This window comes from Micromys minutus (genome assembly GCF_963924665.1).
Source record: "Micromys minutus genome assembly, chromosome: 25".
Lineage (NCBI taxonomy): Eukaryota > Metazoa > Chordata > Mammalia > Rodentia > Muridae > Micromys > Micromys minutus.
In genome coordinates this window covers 3,086,803-3,108,114 of record NC_137960.1, presented here as the reverse complement: position 1 = coordinate 3,108,114, position 21,312 = coordinate 3,086,803, and the positions used below count along the sequence as shown (strand labels likewise).

Sequence of the window (21,312 nt, the reverse complement as noted above, 5' to 3'; positions counted from 1 at the left end):
GCTCAGACCTCAGGACTAGGGGAGCACCGGCAGCAGAGAGCCTAAAAGAGTCACTGCACCAGAATGTGTTTCTGCTCACATAGTAGGGTATCCTAGATTCAAGCCCAGGCTCACACAGCTCTGAGGGAGAAGGTATTCCAGTGGAAGGGCACCTGAGACACAGGACCTCAGGAACCACATGGCCCTGAGGGGAAACCTCCATGGGTGAGGGTAGGAAGCTATTCCCAGCTGGCACCAGCCTTTCTGAGGTGACATGAAGTTGAAACTTTTGGTTTCTTTAGAAAGTCACTTTTGTTGCAGTGTGTTTTGTTGTGGCAAACATGTGCGGGAACATTTGCCTGCAGCAGACACAGGTGAAAGGATGTTCTGCTAAAGCGAGCACGTTAAAGATCACGTGATGAAGAATCTTCAATAACAATACACAGGTGTTGGTTCAACTTACATTTCTGTGAAGCTCCATTTGTTGGGGTTCTATAGAGAGACACGCACCAGGAAACTTCTTGTGGTGAGCTGGCAGATCTTTGCTGCCTCAGTGGACTCAGGCTGATTGGCAGGTTGGCATCAATCTGGGAATGATACAGACTTACATGGAGCTTTGCTAAGACTGACTCACACATGCTGAGGAAAGACACAGGTAAGACTTGTGATGTTTAGAGGGAGTGTGAACAGGACCCAGTGACACTGACAGGAGGCTTGGCTTGTTGCATGGCTCATTTGGGATGCTTCTTGGTCTTGCATTTTCACTGATCATTGAGAGAGGCATGGCAAAGAACTTTAGTGTCTGCTGGTCCCAATCCCTCCTGCTGACTCATGCCAATTTGGCTGAGGTTGGGCTGTTACTGCAAGTTTGTGCCACCCTTGCTGCTGTCCCAACACCAATGACCTCGACTGCTGGTGTATCCCTGAAGTCACTGGGAGTGGATCGAGCTGCCGCTGCTGACCACTTCAAACAATAGGAGTTGCTCCAAAGAACAATTTCTATACAGGTCCACTTCCCCTGTAGCCTCATAAACTTTCTTTTCCACTACCCCTGGTGGGTTGTGGCCCAGAAGGGTGGTTAAAGCATTAAGAACCTGATTTAAAAGTAATGCTGAGAAAAATCTAACATTACAGTGCCATGTCTGTGGAGCTGCTAAGCAGGTTGGAGAGAATGTGCTGCCACTGTGGACATCTCCTCTGGGACAGGTCCTGAGGTGGCTTTTCATCAAGGCTGAGGAAGGAAAGGCGCCCCATGGTGAATAGCTCCTCATTACATGGCTAGGCTCAGGCCGGAAAGGTGATGTCTAACCATGGACAGTTCTTCTTATGGCTGCAGGCTGAGATTTTATGGCCCCACCATTTTGACACCAGTTTAGACAGGTCGGGGGCGGGTCATCTCAAGGTCTGCTGAGGCAGGAAGGAGGCCCTGGCTGAAGCTTGAATGGGCTGCAGCTCACAGCATAGGGACACCAGAACTAAGTACTGTTTGGAAATAAAACACAAGTTTTATAAGTGCTGCCCAGAATCTGGCAAAGCAGAATGGGAGATTTCAATTCAAGTACCTTAGAGCAAAATAAGGCAGACAGAGGAGGGCCGGATACTTTGTTTCAAAAATCCAAACACTAGTTTGTAGAGGCTTCTCTTGGCCCATGCCCCACAAGGATTTTGGCCAGAGTTTTTCTTTCCCCCTCATATCAGATACTTTGTTTATAAAAACGATGAAGGACTTGACTGAGCAACAGGAAAAAAATAAGGGAAGAAATGGAGAAGCTTGTGAACCAAAACACGGAGGAAAAGGGAAAAGAAGAGGGTTCCTTGTTCTTCTTTCTGAAAAAGTACAAGAGTTGGTTGTGCAGGTAGAAAAATTAGAGTAGAGGTAGACAAGTTTGACAAATATCAAATAAAAGAAAATGGAGAACAAAATAGGTTCATTCCCAGTGACTGAACCAGACAGAGGGAGTTTCCCTAGGGAGAAAGAGGGGAAGGAACTGGGTCAGAGGGCAGTCACATCAATGTGAAACACAGGAGGAAGGTCGGATGAGACAGCCATGTTCAGAAGACAGATATAAACCCACAGCACCTTTTGGAGACAGGCTGTCCTGGGTCACAGAATCACCAACAGCATTCCAAGTAGTGACACAGCTTATGCCCACTAATGGAGATGATCCACAGGGTTCTGACAACATAGGATGGGGTGCTATAGAAACGGAGGATGTAAGGCATTTGGAAGAGGCAATGGTGTCTTATGGGATGCACTCGCCCTATGTGAATCAAACTCTAAATAATTAGACTCCTCAGAATAGAATTATTTCCCAGGACTGAGGAGGGTTGGTAACAGCTGATCTCCAGGCTGGTCCTCAATTGCAATGGTTGCCATGACAGAGAAGAAGCCAGGGATTTGGAACAGCACAGAGGAGGGAGGGGAAGGAACACAGCACAGGTCGGTTGATAGGTGCTATGTGCTGCTCTACAAGAACAGGTTTGATCTGAAGACACACTCTTAGAACTAGGTTGTACAGCAGCTTTAAGAGGTAGGAACAAAGTTTAAGAACCTGGAAAGAAGCCCACATCACTTAGAAAACTTAAGCAAGTCTCAGGAGAAGCCTTTGCTGAATTTGTTTTTTGTTTTTTGTTTTGCAGAGATTAATTTCAGCTGTGAACAAGGCTTCCTCAGACTCTGATGCAAAACAAGTGCTAATTGAGATCCTAACATTTGAAAATGCCAATGTGGAATGTAGAATGTTGTCAGGCCATTAAAATTGAGGGCAGCACCTTTGGAACCGTGGATCACAGAGAAGACCAGTATTGGCTTTAGCATCTGTAATGCCACAATAATTGAGCAGTTCATATCTAAAGAGTTTAGATTTCAAAATCTGTGGTGCTTTAACTGGGGAAGACATACTAAAAAAAAAAAAAAAAAAAACTGTGAAAAAGATGGTAGAGTTCTCAGATCTCAAAATGTCCCCAGCTTTAACTGTGGGAAGTGTGCTCATCTGAAACAAAATTGTGACCAAGGCATCTCTAAGTGCAATGGATTTTCTGAATATAAACCAGAAAGAAGGCCTAGGCTTCTAGGGCTGTGCAGGCACTGTGAGAAGGGCTGCCACTGGACCAATGAGTGTAGGTCCAAGAGAGATATCCAAGGCAATTTCTTGCCAACAGAAAAAAAATGGGACCAACTTGAGACCTTATAGCAAAAAGTATGAGCTGTTTGCCTCAGGTCAGCTAAGTAATAAGAAACAAGCAGAAAAGCCTCAACTAAGGAAAACTTGACTTCATATTACACACATATAATAATGCTCAACCTGTAAAATGGTACCAGTGGAAATTTCTTCACGGGGAATGTCAAACACTCCAACACCCTGTCAGTATTTAATGCAACAACTACTAGAAATACTTTGTAGGCAATTTCTTCAATTCATTATTTACCACTACACGGATGATATGTTGGTGGCTGGTTCTGATGCAGATACTTTAGGGAAAATGTTTTGTGAAAAACTAAAAGAAATTTGCCTTGTTGAGGTTTGCAGATTGCTTCTGAAGAAACATTACAGATGGGATATTCTGTTCACCATTTGCATTATAAAATAAGCCAACAAAAATTCAACCCAGAGTGTACACATTGGAAAGAATCAGTTGGAAAATCTCGATGAGGTTCATAACTTAATGGGAGGTTGTCTGTGTCTCCTCAATCTAGCTTTTCTGTTTGAGTTTTGCTTTAGGTTTGGTTTGTGCTTGCAGGCTTCAGAGAGCCACAGTATGGGGGAGGGGAGTGGGCGGGGACGGCCTGGAGGACGCTCCAGCCTCTCAGGCTCCAGTTCTGGCCTGTGCCAGTGAAGCCAACAGGTAACTCTGGATCTAACAGCAACAACTACAGTAAAAGAAGCTAACGCTTCGATGTGGGGGCTGTGCAGGGGATTCCCGCTTCCTTAGTGTGGTTCTATTTCAGTGTGACCCGAACAACTTCAGGACACGTGAAGCCGGCCAGCAGTTCCTGGACTCTGCAGTCTGCATCTGGAGGGACATTGGACACAGCCCAGTCTGTCCTTATGACCCTTGGCAACCGCGATACCGCTGGAGGCCGCCAGAGGGCAGCAGGACACAGGAGTCGGAGCCGGTCTGGTTCAGGATCACCTAAGGGGCTGTGAGCTTTAACTGCTGGGGAAGGCAGGGAGTTTCTCCAATGCCCTCTTCATACAGAAGCAGCCAGGGATTTTCCCTTCAGCCCCAAATCCTCTGTTCTGCGGTTTTCACGGGTCCTTCTGATCTTCGGGCTGAAACACAACTTCTGAGTGAGATTGCACCTCAGCTTTTTCCCAGTTTGTTACCCACATCACACTTTCCAGTTACTGTGACATAGATACACACACACACACACACACTCACACACACACCCCAACAATGTGATCCCGGCACTTGGCATGCTGAGGTGTGGCAGGAGGATAAGAACTCAAGGTCGGGACTGGAGAGATGACTCAGAGGTGGAGAGCACTAACTGTTCTTCCTCAGGTCCTGAATTGAATTCTCAGAGATCACGTGGTGGTGCACAACCATCTATAATGAGATCTCGCGCCCTCTACTGGCGGCAACCACATATGCAGTCAGAACACTGTATGTAATAAATAAATATTTAAAAAAAGAATTCAAGGTCAACCTGAGCTACAAGACATAACCACACAAACAGCATAAACGAATAAACACACAGTCTTCATAGAGCAAAAACATCCCCTCATAAGACAGTTTCCATGAAAATATCACACGACTCAACTGAGTCTCAAAAAATACCAGAAATTTCCATTTCAGGCCAGATTAGGTCCTCTGATCAGCTGGCTGCATGGCCAAAGTGTTTCTGACTCCCTCTGCCCCAACACACACCCCACGGCTGGGGAGTGCCCTCCTTCACACACTGCACACATACAGCGATAGTTTAAATACTTAACATGTAAAAAATTTAAAATTTTGTGATTATCCTCTCACAGGTTGCCCTTCAATCCTTCCGGAAGCTTCTCATCACAATGTGAATTTTTGACACAGGAAATTTCGCTCTCTGGAAAGTCTGGAAACAAGTTGGACACAACTTACATGTATGTGTTTCTGTGTCCTTCAACATGAAGCCATCATGGTTCCTTTTTATTTTTATTGCACTGATTTAATAGTTATGTGTAGGGATGTGCATGATGCCGTGTGAGGCTCAGAGGAGAACTTACGGGAGTCAGGTCTCTCCATTCACCATGTGGCTTCTGTGGATCAAACTCAGGGAGCCAGGCCTGGTGGCAAGAATGTTTACACTCTGAGCCATCTCAATGGTTAACAGAACACTGGGTTTGTTTGGATGTATCCTTTAAAAAGCTTCTTCATTCCTGGACTTGGCATAGACAAGAGGTGCCCACCATGACATTAGAAAAAGCATTTACTGGTCAGAATGGTACCAGCATTGCCTTGGGTGACTCTGGAGAACCAACCCTTCCTGCCCAGGTCCCATCGGTGGCACTGCCAGCCAGATGCTGCCTGTGAGAGGCCAAAGCTTTTAAATTCAGACTCCATTCCAGAGAACTGATTTCAGGAAAACTAATAGGTTCCAAGCATTAGTTCCGAGGTTATCTCCTATCAAATCCTGAGCCTAGCTCCAGTCTTTAGGCTAAACCACAACAGGACCTGCATCTCCAAGTTACACCCATAACGACATGTGTCTCAAGGTTACAAGCCCACCCCTGCCTAATGATCACCAGTGCAGAGGGAAACAGAAATTATGTTTATGATATGACTCCCAGCACCCGCCAATTATGTTAAAGGCCGTAGCAACTTTTTAATAAGATGCTTGCACACTCTACCCCTCAATTGCTGCTTACGATAAATCCTTCCCAGATACATATTCAGGAATCCTCATTGCTAAAACAGACCTGTATGACTGTGGTGCATTAATGGGCCCCAGCTAACTCAAATAAAAACACCCTACTGAGATCCCATCAGATCAGCTCCTGACTGGTTTTGGGGGATCACTAACATTTCCCTGGCACTACACGTGGAAGATCCCATGTTTGCACTGCGAGCTTGGGGGTTACTGTATTAGTTACTGTGCTCCTTTGAATAAGATGATCCCCGAATTCTTGGTCATTTGAATACTTAGTTCCCAGTCGGCTCTGTTTGGGCAAGCTTAGGATGTGTGGCCTTGCTGGAGGAAGTGTGTCACTGGGGACATGGTTGGAGGTGTGAGCTCTCAGCGTTGCTGCTGTCATGCCCGGTGTCTGCTGTCATGATGCTGATACTCTTAACTCTTTGGGAACCTAATCACCAGATGAACCTTCTATAAGGTTCCTTGGACATGTGTTTTATCACAGCAACACAAAGTAACCAATACAATTTTATTTTCATCACTGTGGCTCAGTATCTGACAAGACACAGCTCGGGGACAAAGGGCTTGTCCTGGCTCACTGTGGTCTCTAATGCTAAATCCCTCAAAGTGGCGGCAGGCCCTTCCTTCCTGCTCCAGCCTATGGACCACTTCAGTAAAATGTCCCACAGGAGCTGTCCAAAATGGGGCTCCTGTTGAAATAGCAGCTCCATGACATCTCCTCAGCCTGCAGACATCACAGGAGCTGTCCATGGTGGGAAACTTCTTTCCTGCTACAACCTTGGTGAAACACCTCAGGAGCTGTCCACAGTGGTGACACCTCTCCAGTCCCCTCCAGTCCTCACAGAAATGGAACCTCAGCAAAAGCCAGCTGCATCTGGAAAGGATGACCCACTCTAATCCATGGGCCCAATGCCAGGGGAAAGGAGGTGAAAAAGCCACCAATTCCTGAACAGAAAAATCCCATACGAGTGTCATGGCTCAGCCTGCCAAGGGTGTATAGAAGGAGCTGGACTTCTTTATAAACAATTGGACCTTTGACAGAGCACTCTCTCCTTCTCCCTTTCACTCTCTCTTCTCTGCTTTAAAGAGACTCTATGGAAGGGGCTCCAGGTAAGTGATGGCCTTTCCTCTCAGTCCTTGCAGGAACCATAGAGAAGCATCTGACAGGACACAGGTAAAACTTAAATCTAGGAAAGAGAGCTGAGGAGCCATCTTGGATTTGGAGGAGGACAAGAAATACGCAGACTAGCTGAGAAGACTGACCCAGAGAAAGGATTTCTAAAGAGCTGGCAGTGGAGTTGTAGCATCAGACTTGTGTATAGATATCTCAGATATAGTTAAGGAAATAAAGTTTCCTCGCTGAGCTGCAGATTTTTCCTCAGTTTATGCCCCTGTGTCTTTATTCCTTTAAATATGAGATGATTAAGTGGTTACAGGCCTATGAGCAGGATGTTGCTCTCCTGTAATACACATCCACAATGCAAAACAACACTGAAAAAAAGCAGAAATCACACACACCAAAAAAAATCTATTCTCAATCCTTTAATTTAACAATCAATCAACCCTCAAGCCAAAGATGTTAACAATCACGTTCACATTCAGAGTTTTGTTCTGGTGTGAAGTGAGGAGCTGCTGCTCAGGGCAGCATGGAGCTCACAGGATACAGATGTCTCCAGTGTTTGGAGGACCAGGAAGGTTGGCTGAGGAAGGGAACACAGGCGGTGCAGGGACAGGGTCCTGGTGGGCAGGGCAGACTAGGCTCCATATTTCTTCACACTGAGCCCATAGGCTCACAGGGAACATCAGACAAGGTTGTCTAAGAAAACTGAGGGCTCTGGATGTCACAGGAGAGACCTAAACACACCGTCTGTCACTCAGTCCCCTGCAGGCAGCTGTCTTCATGCTAGAGAAAGAGAGTCACAGACCATCAGTGTGAAGTCAGCATCCCAACAACTCACCACTCACAGGGGATTCTGGGAGTTCCTGAAACCCAATCATGTCCACATTGCCCCTCCCCATCCAGGTCCCACAGTGTCACCTTTACAATCTGGGAGAGACACGTCAGAGCTCTGGGGGCTGTCCCTGCCTAGGGTAAAACAAAACAAATTTATACATATATGTATGTGTATATTAGTGTGTATGTATCTGTGTATATGTATGTATTCCTACAAAGGTGAAACTCAGGCCCTTGAAGATTTCGGTGGAGGAGACTTTATGAACTCCCAAATTCCCAAAACCTACAACTTCACTCCATTGGCCTCAGGACAATCTCACCCCCACACTCACCTGGAGCGAGAGAGTAGTCTCCTCCTTTTCCTCCTGTGAGAAGAAAAGCTGTGAGAGTTCAAGGAAGATCTTGACACTGGGAAGTTTCCAGAACTGACATCAGACCCACTTGGAGACAGTAGCAATGTGGGTGTGGCTGTGTTTCCCATAAATGTGCAGAGCACTGTTCTAAAGGAGGCTGAGAGAAAACTCAGACCCTCCCTTTCCTACCTGTGTTTCTCCTCCTCCTCATCACAACAGCCACCACAGCTCCAATGGCGAACACAGCTCCAAGGACAACCAGAGCAGCAATGATCACCATGTTAGAGTCAGTGGATGGAGGAGGCTCTGGGAAGGACAGGTACAGGAAAGGAAGGTGAGGGTCATGACCCCAGCTCTCAGCCCTGAGCACCTCAGGGTCTGCAGAAGGTTCTAGCTTTCCCTGACCCCAGCTCTGCACCCACACCCTCCTTACCCCATCTCCGGGTGAGGGGCTGAGACAGCCCCTCATGTTCCACATGGCACGTGTAATTCTGCTCCTTCCCAGAAGGCACCACCACAGATGCCCACTTCTGGAAGGTTCCATCCCCTGATGGCCTGGTCTCCACAAGCTCCATGTCCTGGGTCAGGTCCTCCCCATTCAACTGCCAGGTCAGGGTGATGTCAGCAGGGTAGAAGCCCAGGGTCCAGCACCTCAGGGTGACTTCACCCTCAGATCTGGGGTGATGGGTCACATGGACCTTTGGGGGATCTGTGTGGAAGATTTAAGAAGTCACACAGTTAATAAGATCAACTGAGGTCTACACAAGACACATTTAAATCAATGATGACACTTCGACTGTCATCACACTAGTGACCTGCAGGTAGAGATGGTCCCTCAGCACAGAACTGCACATTTTCCTGAGGGACTCAGAAGCTAAGACAGAATTCACATGAGCCAGTGGATCAACATGGCCGTCCTCATGTGATGCTCTATAGCATGAGACAGGGAGCCCAAATGGAAGATGGAATGGAAAATAAATAATTTAATATATGTTTGATTTCACATTAAAATTACAAATTAGGGCCATGTGCTACTGGAAGGCTGCCACCACAGAGTCTAACACTGTGGTCATCTTGCTGACCAGCATTAAATGTTGGTCCAAGTGATCAACCATCAGGAAGTGTGTAGTAGAAATGTGGTGAACTCTGACTATCAGCGAAAATGACTCCCAGATCCTGACTCTGTGGTGAGAAGGTACAGGTGTGTCACACAGGATCCCTGGAGTGTGCTGTGGAAGCCAGTGCAGCACTCACTGGAACACAGTGGGCTCACAGGGTGTGTGGATCTTCCCTCTCACTCCAGCCCTGGATTGTAAAAGACCCTGTCACTCAGAAAGTCCAATTCCCGAATCATTATGGGGAGCACTGTGACTTGTGGGGGCAGAGGAAGAGCAGGAGGCTTCTGGATGTTTAGTTCTGACAGGAAACAATCTAAGTTCACAAGAATCTGTCCTTTAATGAGAACCCTGATTGAACTTGTCTAATTATCCAGGTTAGCAGTTAACCTTGGCATATGGGAGACTGATACCAATGCTAATACAAGGGCGGGGAGAAATTGGATCAATGCAGTTCAGACAAAAACTGAGTAGACCCAAAATGAGACATTCAAAAAAAAAAAAAAAAAAAAAGTAAATAAAAAGGAAAGTAAAAAATAAGAGGAAAAAATTTTTAAAAAATTTTTAATTCCACAATTTATATTATCACCGGTACCCCAAAAGGGTTCATGTGACCATTCTCCACTGTATGGAGAGAAATGGGGCATGGAAGAAATGCAATCCCCAAAGACAGGGAAGGATCTGCAAGAATGTATTCTCTGGAAAGTTCTAGAAACTGGAGAAAACAGTCTTATGTAGTGCAGCCCGTGTCTCCTATCAGAGAAAGGAGACTTCCGGTCCTGAGGTGTAACACACTCAGCAGAACAGGAGTCAGTGTCCACACACAGCTGTGGGGAGAGAAGCCGGCCTGGGAGAGGCCATGGCTGACAGCAGGGAGCCCTCACTGTTCTGTCAGGAAACTCTCTCCTTCCCCCTGAGACAGACTTGAACTCTGCAGAGAGAAGGCTGAGCCCTGGGAGTCAGTGCAGTCACTGAGAGGAGGGATCAGGAGACCCAGGGACACTCTTTCCCTCTGAGACAGGGGCATCACCCCAGCTGAGGGTTTCTTCTTCCCCAGGACTGAGCCCCAGCCCGAGGGCAGAGGGAGGAGCTGCCCGCGGCCCAGCACCTGAGCGCAGCAGCGTCTCCTTCCCGAGCTTCAGGTGTCTGCGGAGCCACTGCACGCACGTGCCCTCCAGGTAGGCCCTCTGTCTCTCTGCAGCACCAGCCTGCTCCCACTTGCGTCGGGTGATGAGCGCCGCGGTGTCCGCCGCCGTCCACGTTTTCAGGTCTTCGTTCAGGGCGATGTAATCGAGGCCGTCGTAGGCATACTGATCATACCCGCGGAGGAAACTCCCGTCTGACCCCAACTCACAGCCATACATCACCTGGATTGTGTGAGAGCCTGCGGGACCCCCGCGGTCAGCCCCGCCCACCCACCCGGCCCCGCCCACCCGCCCGGCTCCGCCCACCAACTTCGGTAAACCGAAAGGGAAACCGGTCCGGGTCGGTTCTGCTCCTGAACCTCGGACTTGGGACCCCGGACGTCTCTGTCCTGAGTGTTGGGACGTGGAGGGGTTGTGACCTCCGACCCGGGGTCACTCACCGCCCCCGCTCTGGTTGTAGTAGCGGAGCAGGGTCCTCAGGTTCCCTCGGAACCACTGCTCATTGCCCTTGGCGATCCGTGTGTTCCGCTCCCAATACTCCGGCTCCACCTGCTCCATCCACCGCGCGCGCGGCTCCATCCTCGGATTCTCCGCGTCGCTGTCGAAGCGCACGAACTCCGTGTCGTCCACGTAGCCGACTTCCATGTACCGGGGCTCCCCGAGGCCGGGCCGGGACACGGCGGTTTCGAAATACCGCATCGAGTGTGAGCCTGGGGGCGGCGCGCGGTGAGACCCCGACCTCCTCCCGGGACCCCGGGCGGGTGCGCGGGCCGGGAGGGGAGCAGGGCGCGGGGTCGGGACGCGAGTGGAGAAGGGCGGAGGGTCAGGTGGGCGACGCGGGGACGCGGCTTCACCGGTGCCGCTCCCGCCCCTCCCCGCAGAGGCCGTTTCCCTCCCGACCCCGCACTCACCCGCGCGGCTCTGGGTCGGGGCCAGGGCGGCCGCCAGCAGCAGGAGCAGCATGCGCAGCACCATCGCCCCCATCGGTGATCACCCGCGTCTGAGTCCCGCGGGCTGCGGGGACTTTATAGTCAGTGCCCGCGGAGATGCTGATTGGTTTCCCGGGATCTCCCCACCCAATAGGAGTGAGAACTGCCGTCGCGTCATCAGTGTCCGGGCAGAAGGACTTGACACAGGTTAGGAGCAGAAGTGAAACTGGGGAGATGGGGAATCCCCAGCCCTGGGCTTCCCCGCCCCTGACCTCACTGCCTGGGGACTGAGACTTTGCCTGAATCCTGTGCTGTGGACAGAGCGCTGTTTGTCATGGTGTCTGTCTTTCTAACCCAGAAACTGTCAGACGACAGGAGAGACCCGCAGGCCAGACTCTCTCTGTCATCTCCTCCACCCTTCCTCTTCCTTCTTCTCTTCAGAGTCAGACCCTGGAAACTTCTAGAAGAAAAGCCACTTCCGGGTATACCATGACTACACAAGCCCCACAAGGACCCCACAGAGACCAGGCTCTGTTCTCCTCAGAGGACGGTTCACACTGCCAAGCCTGAGTGCAGGACTCTCATCTATAAAGAGGAGACTTTGCCTCTTCCCCCAGGATCTGTCTTCTCACCCTTGGGCTTATACCCAGCCTCCTGTTTATTCACAGAAGAAGCTTCTGTAGCTCCAGATGGGTGTTTGATTTACAAGGATCTTCATTCCCGGTCCTGAGATTGTCTGTGTGGACTTGAGCCATTGTCTCTGCACATTAGACTCCCTGGTTCCTCCCAGGAGGCTTCCCTGACATTAAACATGTATCAGGAGGGGTGCGGCTAACCATGGAGGTCAGCAGGGAAACAACAGTCATGAGAATGGCGGAGAATGAGTGTCTCCGGGGTTGAGGGGGAACAGCTACATCGAGCAGTTTTCAGCAAAAGATCTGCAGATAAACAATGACCAGTAAGAAATGGCCAGGTACCAATATCTGCTTCTTGCACCATCTGTTAGGTCACATTTGTATTCCTTCTTTATTAACATCATGGGTCCTTTCACATGCTTGGTTTAGGAAAACATCCTCTCACCTGTGTCTGCTGTGGTAAAACATTCCTTCACGTGTTGGCTTTAGGAAGCACAGGCACCAGAAGAGCCGGTTCTAGTCACTGCACCAAAATGTACGAGTTTCTGCTCAGATGGAGAATGTCCCAGGAGTCAGAAGCCCAGGATCACACAGCCCTGAGGGAGAAGGTATCCCAGTGGAAGGGCACCTGAGACACAGGACCTCAGGGACCACATAGCCCTGAGGGGAAGCCTCCATGGGTGACGGTGGATAGCTCTTCCCAGATGTCACCAGCCTTTCTGAGGTGACATGAAGTTGAAACTTCAGGTTTCTTTAGAAAGTCACTTGTGTTTTATGGTGTTTTTTTGTGACAACATGTGAAGGAATGTTTTCCTGGAGCAGACGCAGTGGAAGGATGTTCTGCTAAAGCAAGCCTATGAAAGGACTTATGATCAAGGGTTATTTGATGAAGACACACAGGTATTGGTTCACCTTACATTGTTGTGTGGAACTCTGTTTGTTGGCCCTCCATAGAGAGACAAGCACCGTGAACTACGTGTGTGCTGGGGGCTCCTTGCTGCCTCTGTGGACTCAGGCTGAATGGCAGAGTGACATCAATCTGTAGGTGATACAGACTTGTGTGGAGTTTTGCTCAGACAGACTCACATGCTGAGGCAGGACACGTGGTGAGACAGGACCCATGGAGACCTGTGATGTTTGCAGGGAGTATAAATAGGACCCAGTGGACAGTGACGGGAGGCTGGGCTTGCTTGCATAGCTTGCTTTGCAATGCTTCACTGATCTTCACTTCCATGAGAGAGGCATGGTAAAGAACCTCTAGTGTGTCTGCTGGTCCTAATCCCTCTGCTGACTCATGCTGATTCAGCTGACCTGTTCCTGCTCCTGTCCCAACACCGATGACCTGGAGTGCACGTGTATCCACGGAGTCATCGGGAACCGATCAGGCTGTCACTGCTGACCTGTGAACAGAACTGCTGAGTTCCTGACAACACAGATGGGATTTGCTCCAAAGAACAATTCCTAAACAGATCCACTTCCCCCGTATCCTAATAACATTTCTTCTCTACTACCTCTGGTGGGCAGTGACCTTGAAGGGAGGTTAAACATTTAAGAACCTATATTAAAAGTAGGGTTGAGAAAAATACAACTTCTTGCGCCATCTCTGTGGAGCTGCTCTGGGGGCTGGGGACAAGGTGCTGTCACTGTGGCCAGCACCTTTGGGACAGCTCCTGGGGTGGTATTTTACCAAGTCTGTAGGCTAAGGCATGGAAGGTGTCACCACGGGGAATACTTCCTCATGACTGCAGTTGGCTGAGGCAGGAAAGGCGGTGCCCAACCATGGACAGCTCCTGTGATGGCTGCAGGCTGAGGAGATGTCATGGCCCCACCATTTTGTCAGCTCCTGTGCAGGCATCTCAGTGTAGGCTGGGGCAGGGAGGAGAGACTGGCTGTGGCTTTGATGAACAGCAGCTCACAGATTGGGGACCACAGAGCTGATGACTGTTTGGACATAATGCACACATTGTATAAGTGGTGCCCAGTGTAGGGCACTGCAGTGTGGGAGATTTGATTTCTAGTACCATTCAGCAAAAGGCAGTAAAGGAGGGATGGATACTTTGTTTCCAAAACCATCAGTGTGTTTACTGAGGCTGTTCTTGGGAAATACCCTGTGTCATTTTCAGCAGCAGGTTCTTTTCTTTTTCTTCATTTTAAGTTATTTTGTTTATAAAAGGTTGAAATAGTGGTATATTTTCCTATTCACAGATTGATAAGTTTCCTGATCAATGTTGGTGGGGTTTGTGGGAAGCTCAGGAACTGGTGGTTTGGTTTTGGTTTTGCACAGAGATTGGTAGGATCTTCTATCTGTTCCCTCACCTCTCTTGCATCAGGTCCCTGAGTGAAAATCTTTCCTGGCCACAGATGGCTTTTGCTGAGGTGACATCTTTGTGGAGCTTCTGGGAGAGGCTGGAGAGGAGCTGACCCACCATGTCCTGCTCCTGAGGGGCAGCTCCTGCTTAGGGGAAAGGAGATGAGACACCATGGACAACGACTGTGATGGCTTCAGGCTGATTGATGCCTTGGTGCAGCCATTTTCTCAGAAGCCACCAATTGTGACAGTGTCTGTGGAAGCATCTTAAAGCTGGGGCTGAAGGAGGGGCCTGCAGCTCCTCTGAAGGTTCTGCAGTGCGCTGCTTAGAAAATACAGGTTACAGTTTGAAGCTGTTGGTACTGGGAACACTGGGAGAAGAGAGTGTTTAAGAAGACTGTTGGGGACTGAGGGAGGAATGGTGGAGAGAAATGTTTAAAGAAACTATGCTGAAACCTGGGAGTACGGAATGCAGTCAGTTAAGAGAACTGGTTACTGTTGTAAACACACACACTTTACAATGGTCTCTACCTGGGCATTGCAGAATAGGAGCTTTCATTTCCATTAGAGTAGAACGAAAGGCAGGGAAAAGAGGGATGGATACTTTGTTTCAAAAAGCAAACAAAGTGTTTACTGAGGCTTTTCTTGGGCCACGCCCCACAAGAGTTTCAGCTGCAATTTTTTTTCTACTTTCCCTCAGTTGACTACTTCGTTTATAAAAGGGACCGCAGACTTGAGTAAGAAACTGGAATGAATACGGGAAGCGTGTGACTCTGGATCCAACAGCAGCAACAAAGGAAAAACTAAGGCTCCGATGTGGGGGCTGTGCATGGGATTCCAGCTTCCTTAGTGCGGCTCTTTTTCAGTGTGACCCGGACTTCAGTCTGGAGGGACATTGGACACAGGCCAGTCTGTCCTCAGGACCCTTGGCCGCCACGATACCGCTGAAGGCCGCCAGGGGGCAGCAGGACACAGGGGTAGGAGCCGGTCGGGTTCAGGATCACCTAAGGGGCTGTGAGCTTTGAATGCTGGTGAAGGCAGGGAGTTTCTCCAATGCCCTCTTCATACAGAAGCAGCCAGGGATTTTCCCTTCAGCCCCAAATCCTCTGTTCTGCGGTTTTCACGGGTCCTTATGGTCTTCGGGCTGAAACACATCTTCCGAGTGAGACTATGTAGGCTTTTCCCCAATTGTTGCTCTACCACACTCTCCAGTCACCTTAACATAGACACACCCAAACACACAGACACATCACACAACACCACACATGTGATTCTGACTCTGGCATGCTGAGGTGAGGCAGGAGGATCAAGAATTCAAGGTCAAGATTGAAGAGATGACTCATAGGTTGAGAACACTAACTGCTCTTCCTTAGGTCCCAAGTTGAATTCTCAGAAATCACGTGGTGGCGCACAACCATCTGAGATCTGGCGCCCTCTTCTGGTGGACTTATGCAGACGGAACATATGAAGGCAGAATGGAGTATATAATAACTAAATAAATCTTGAAAAAATAATAATTCAAGATCAACCTGAGCCACACCAAGACATATCAACACAAACAGCACAAATGAACACACAGTCTTCATAGAGCAGTAACATCAGGGCCACTCTGTGGGGACTTGTGTATATTTTTCCTCATGTTGCCGAATCCCGAACAAGTGCAGAGGATCCCAGAGTCCTGCACTAGGGTTTGGAGGTGTTCCTAATGCTTCAATGACCCCCAATATTGTTCAGGGATCTCTTTCTATATAGAAATTTACCTCCATATCTTTTTCATTCTTTTAAAAAACTATTTATGTATATGGGTAATTTGTCTCCACAAGTCTGTGTGCCAAGTGCATGGAGTGCCACAGACGGCCAGAAGAGGGCGCCCTATCCCCTCTGAGATGGAGTTACATGTGGGTGAGAGCTGGGAACTGAACACAGGTTCTCTGGGACAGCAGTAAGCATTCTTTACCTCTGAACAATTTCTCCAGCGCCATATTTTACTCAGAATTGACACCATTTTTATTTTCATGCTTGGCTCTGTGTGATTCTTTTCTCGGCAGCATGGGGCCTCACTCAGGCCTGAGCCTCCTAAGTTACCTGTAGTGGTTTAGACATGAGAAGCCCTGGGTTCCTCAGGGTCACAGAATCCAAGAGAATGAGATTCCCAATCTGTTCCCACAGTGCTCAGTCTATCCAAACATCTGATGTCCTCCAGCACCAATGCAGCACTGGTCACATAACCCACACACGAATGGTCCAGATGCCCTATGTGGGCTTATATTTGCCAAAAAATGCTTTAATAAGTTTATTTAAATGTATCAACTTCTCTTCTAGCCCAACAACCACCAGAGGTAGTAGAAAGAAAGGGCTAATACAGCAAAGAAAGATGTGGACCTGTATAGAAATAGTCCTTTGGGGAGATTTCTGTGTTGTCAGGATATCAGCAGTTGAGATCACACAATTGTGAGCAATGGCCTTTCAGTCCAGAAGCAACTCTGAAACTCTACCAATCAGCCTCAGTCTGCAGGAGCAGGAAGAAGCTGCTGGAACACCACCAGAATTCTTTGGTTCTTTTCTCTCCTCAAAGTCAGGACAAATGATCAGCAAAGAAGACACGGTTGACCAATGACTGGACATCACCAGTGAAGACCAGCCTCAGCAAAGCCCAAGGAAGAGTAGCAAAGAAGGCAAGATGAACCAATGCCACACAGCATCGTCAGCGCTCTGCTGGGTTATATTTATTTCTTTTCAAACATCACGTGTTCTCTCAAGAGGACATCTCTCAAACTCTAGCAAAGCATCACATGCCCCTTTTCAGGCAGATTCCAGAAAAATCTGTTTCTCCTACAGCAAAAACATCCTCTTATAAGACAGTTTCCAGAAACCATCAGACGACTGAACTGGGTCCGCAAGGAATTCAGAAATATCCACTACAGGTCTGCTTCTCTGAGATTAGGTCCTCTGATCTAATTGGCTGCTTGGCCAAGTGCTTCTTGTAGTCCACCATGTCTGTCTCTAACAGGTAGTCTCTAATTCCATCTCTAGACAAAAGCTTTAGCACTGGCCTTTGAAATAACAGAAAACCCTTGTCTACTGACTGGTTTTCAAACATTGGAAATATGGCTCGGTGACTAGAATTCCCACCTTGTACACCACAGGCCCCGGGTTCAAATTCTCAACACCTCTATAAAGTTGTCTTCTGGCTCCCTCTGCCCCCAACACACTCCCCACAGCTGGGGAGTGCCCTTCTTCACACACTGTTCCATTTTCCATTGTTGTAGCTTAATATCTGACAAGACACAGCTCAGGGAAAGTTTATCCTGGCTCACTGTGGTCTCTAATGCTAAAGACCTCAAAGTGGTGGCAGGCCATTACTTTATGCTCCAGCCTACAGGCCACCTCAGTAAAATGTCGCACAGGAGCTGTCCAAAATGGGGGCGCCAGTTAAAATGGCGGCTCCATGAAGTCTTTTCAGCCTGCAGGCAAAACAGGAGCTGTCGATGGTGGGACACCTTTCCTGCTTCAGCCTGAGGCCTTGGTGAAACACCTCAGGAGTTGTCCAGAGTGGTGACACCTCTCCAGTCCCCTCCAGTCCCCACAGAAAGAGCACCTCAGCAAAAACCAGCTGCATCTGGAAGTTCTTCCCACTCTAATCCATGGCTCCGATGCCAGGAAAAAGGAGGTGAAAAAAACCACCAATCCCTGAACAGAAAATTCCCATACCAGTGTCATGGCTCAGCCTGCCAGGGTGTATAGTCGGAGCTGGACTTCTTTATAAACAATTGTACCTTGGACAGAGCATTCTCTCTCTGTCTCTCTCTCACCCCCCCCCCCATCTCTATCTCTATCTCTCCTCAGCTTGGAGAAGAATCTCTATGGAAGATTTGCCTTGGCAAAGCTCACCAGTCATCTTCCTGCGTGTTCTGCGTGTCCACTGGTAGGACAGCATGCTGTGTGCAGGTGAAGAAGGGCAGGTTTGGCTGGTGCCTGGCTTTGCCACATTTGAAGCAAACTCCACATGGAGGTTCTTTGAAGCCCATCATCCTCTCTGAAGTAGAACAGGGGTGTGGCCAGGTCAGTCATGTCTCACTGTTATGGAAAGCCTCTTGTGGTTTAACCAGGTATAACCAACAACATGCCTTTACCTCTCCTGCAATGCCAAGGCTTGGAGACCTTGTGGTTTTCCCTTTATAAACCTCCTTCACTTAGACCTGGTGTGCACTCTCCTTCCTGCCCCATCAGGAGGTTTTGTGGCCCAAGCTCAAGCTTGAATAAAGACTCTCATGTGCTAGCATCGGACTGTGGTTCCTGGCGGTCTCTTTGCAATCTGAACACAACACAGTCCTTTTTTTCCCAATGAAAGTCTTTCTCCTGCAGTGGGTACAGAGTTGAGAGGTTTGGGGGCTGCTGAGTCATCTTGGGGCAATCTCCTTTCCAATGTCTGGACTCTGCACATTTAAGCATTTTAATGAGACTGTGCAGTGGCTGCAAAGGCTTGGGAGACGCAGGAGGCCTGGTATGGCAGGATCCCAATGCTGTGAGTTGTTGGGTAGCCACCGCCCATTTATCAAAATGTTCATCTTTTAGTCCCCAGCATGCCTGTTTTCTGGGGTTATCCTTCCTAAATATAATTGTTTAGGAGCATTGGCTGTAGAGTATTATTATTATTATTATTATTATTATTATAGCCATCTTGTACCCTTAGTATAAACTCTGGGAGTGTTCAGTTGGATTTTGTTTTAGTCAATGAAGTCATTGAAGAGGTCTATCCAGGGTCCCAGCCTGGACTGCACATAAACAGAGCTGCTAAAGGCAGCCAGCAGGGAGTAAGGCTTGCTAGACACCTGTGGAGAAATCACACTGGCCTTACAATTGGTCACAGTTCCAATTAATTAATGGAGGGAGGTTTGTTTTGGTCCTATTTGCCGAGTATGTATTTCTTTTCTTTTCTTTTCTTTTCTTTTTTTTTTTTTTTTTTTTTTTTTTTTTTTTTTTTTTTTTTGTAGCCTGCACCCGACATTCATCTCTAAACAAGGCTTCCCACTGTAAAGGAGACTAAGGAAAGTTGCTCAGCACATATCTCTCCAGTCTGGGGTGAAACATTGCTCCTGAAGCTTTGTAAGATGGGTTTGGTGCAGGGGCATGAATTTTATCCTCACAGATGGCTTTTCATAATTCTTTTAAGCCTGTTACTGGGAGGAAATACCAAGCCAGTGGGTATTGTCCTGATACACGTAGATGAACAGGGAAGGTCCTTATGGATGGAGGTTCTGGGTCCCTGGGCCGTAGTGATTGAGGATAATTTTCCCAGAGTCTCTGAGATTACAGAGCTGCTCTGGCCGGGGTTTGGGGGGAGGTGCTATAAATGGAACGTTTCTGCTCAGATGGAAGGGCATCATTATCCCCCCCCCCTTGGTGTCAGAGAGAGAGAGAGGGAGGGAGAGGGAGGGAGAGGGAGAGGGAGAGAGGGAGGGAGAGAGAGAGAGAGAGAGAGAGAGAGAGAGAGAGAGAGAGAGAGAGCAGCAAATCTCATGAAAGAGATTTATTGGAGCACCCAGGGTGTGGAGGGACAAATCCAGGGATGGCTGCCCTCTGCTCCTGGGAGAGGACAGCAGGAACTGGTCAAACAGCAGTGCTTATATAGGATTTCTGAGGGGTGGGGATGGAGCTTCTCAGGGCAGAGGTTTCCAGACCTGGGATTTCATGGGATTTCAAGACCTGAGTTTGGGGTAGCTCAAGAATTGGTGAGTTTTCCTGTTCAGGGATTGGTAGCTTTTTTTCACCCCCTTTCCCTGAACTGGGCCCATGGGTTAAAGAGAGTAGTCCTTCCCAGCTGCAGCTGGCTTTTGCTGAGGCACCATCTCTTGAACTTTGAAGTCATGTCTTGACTTTCAAAGACGAGCAAAAGCCCATAGTCTTTAAAGGGTCCCATGATGAGTTTGTTCTTACCCTGAGCTCAGGTGCAGCCTAACTAAGATGGCTCCCCACACCAGAGATTTCTTGTAAGAAGGTCAATGAGCTCGTTTTCCAGACATCTGGGGAAGGCTTGGTGGCAAGAGAGGTGTGAGATGTCCTGGCAGGAGTGTGAGGCAGGGAGAAGTGGGACACACATGACGATGTAAATACATTATGTTTATTTTTCTTTTCCCAGACTTGCCTGGAATGACAACTGGGAATAATTATTCATTAATATACACCTGGGCTATAAGGTTTGTTAGTGAGGGTTTCTATTCCTGCACAAACATCATGGCTAAGAAGCAAGTTGAGGAGGAAAGGGTTTATTCAGTTTACACTTCCACATTGCTGTTCATCACCAAAGGAAGTCGGTACTGTGCTGGAACTCAAGTGGGTCAGGAACTGATGCAGAGGCCATGGAGGGATGTTACTTACTGGCTTTCTCAGCTTGCTTTTTTTTTTTTTTTTTTTAAGATTTAATTATTTTATGTATATAAGTACACTGTAGCTGTCTTTAGACACACCAGAAGAGGGCATCAGATCCCATTACAGATGGTTGTGAGTCACCATGTGGTTGCTGGGATTTGAACTCAGGACCTCTGGAAGAGTAGTACGTGCTCTTAACAACTGAGCCATCTTTACAGCCCCTCTCAGCCTGCTTTCTTATAAAACCCAGGTCTACCAGCCCAGGGATGGCACCAACCACAATAGGCTGGGTCCTTCCCCCTTGATCACTAGTTGAGAAAATGCCTTACAGCTGGATCTCACGGAGGCATTTCCTCAACTGAGGCTCCTTTCTCTGTGATAACTTCAGCTTGTATCAAGTTGACACAAACCCAGACATCACACCATGGGAAAGCGGATGCAGCATATCCACGAATGAATTCAGAAGGGCAGCCCTACATTCTATTGCTGGTCTGCCCAGTCGCCTGGTCTGTAGGCAACAAGCCAGGTTACACTAAGCACCAGGAAAACCAGGCCTAAGTTTAACGTAGTACAGCTCCTGTTTCTGGGGTGTTCTCTGAGTCCTTGTAAGTGGAAGGGGATGTCTGTGTGCATCTACAGATCCAGGGTGAGCCTTGTTGGCACTTGTGGCA

General features: G+C 48.3%; 1 protein-coding gene across 2 annotated transcripts; it reads right to left on the bottom strand.

Moving 5' to 3' along the window:
* Positions 1–7,360: 7,360 nt before the first annotated feature.
* Positions 7,361–11,399, bottom strand: LOC308436982 (H-2 class I histocompatibility antigen, L-D alpha chain-like). 2 transcript variants are annotated; one of them, XM_080938005.1, is made up of 8 exons: positions 11,312–11,399; positions 10,841–11,110; positions 10,364–10,639; positions 8,574–8,849; positions 8,330–8,446; positions 8,120–8,152; positions 7,872–7,919; positions 7,361–7,736 (listed from the first exon to the last, which is right to left on the bottom strand). In XM_080938005.1, exons 1-8 carry the CDS (start codon positions 11,382–11,384, stop codon positions 7,732–7,734), a joined length of 1,098 nt encoding a protein of 365 aa, XP_080794131.1. In that variant the 5' UTR covers positions 11,385–11,399; the 3' UTR covers positions 7,361–7,731. The 2 variants fall into 2 exon arrangements, with proteins under 2 accessions (XP_080794131.1, XP_080794132.1); XM_080938006.1 differs by lacking the exon at positions 7,872–7,919.
* Positions 11,400–21,312: the final 9,913 nt, after the last annotated feature.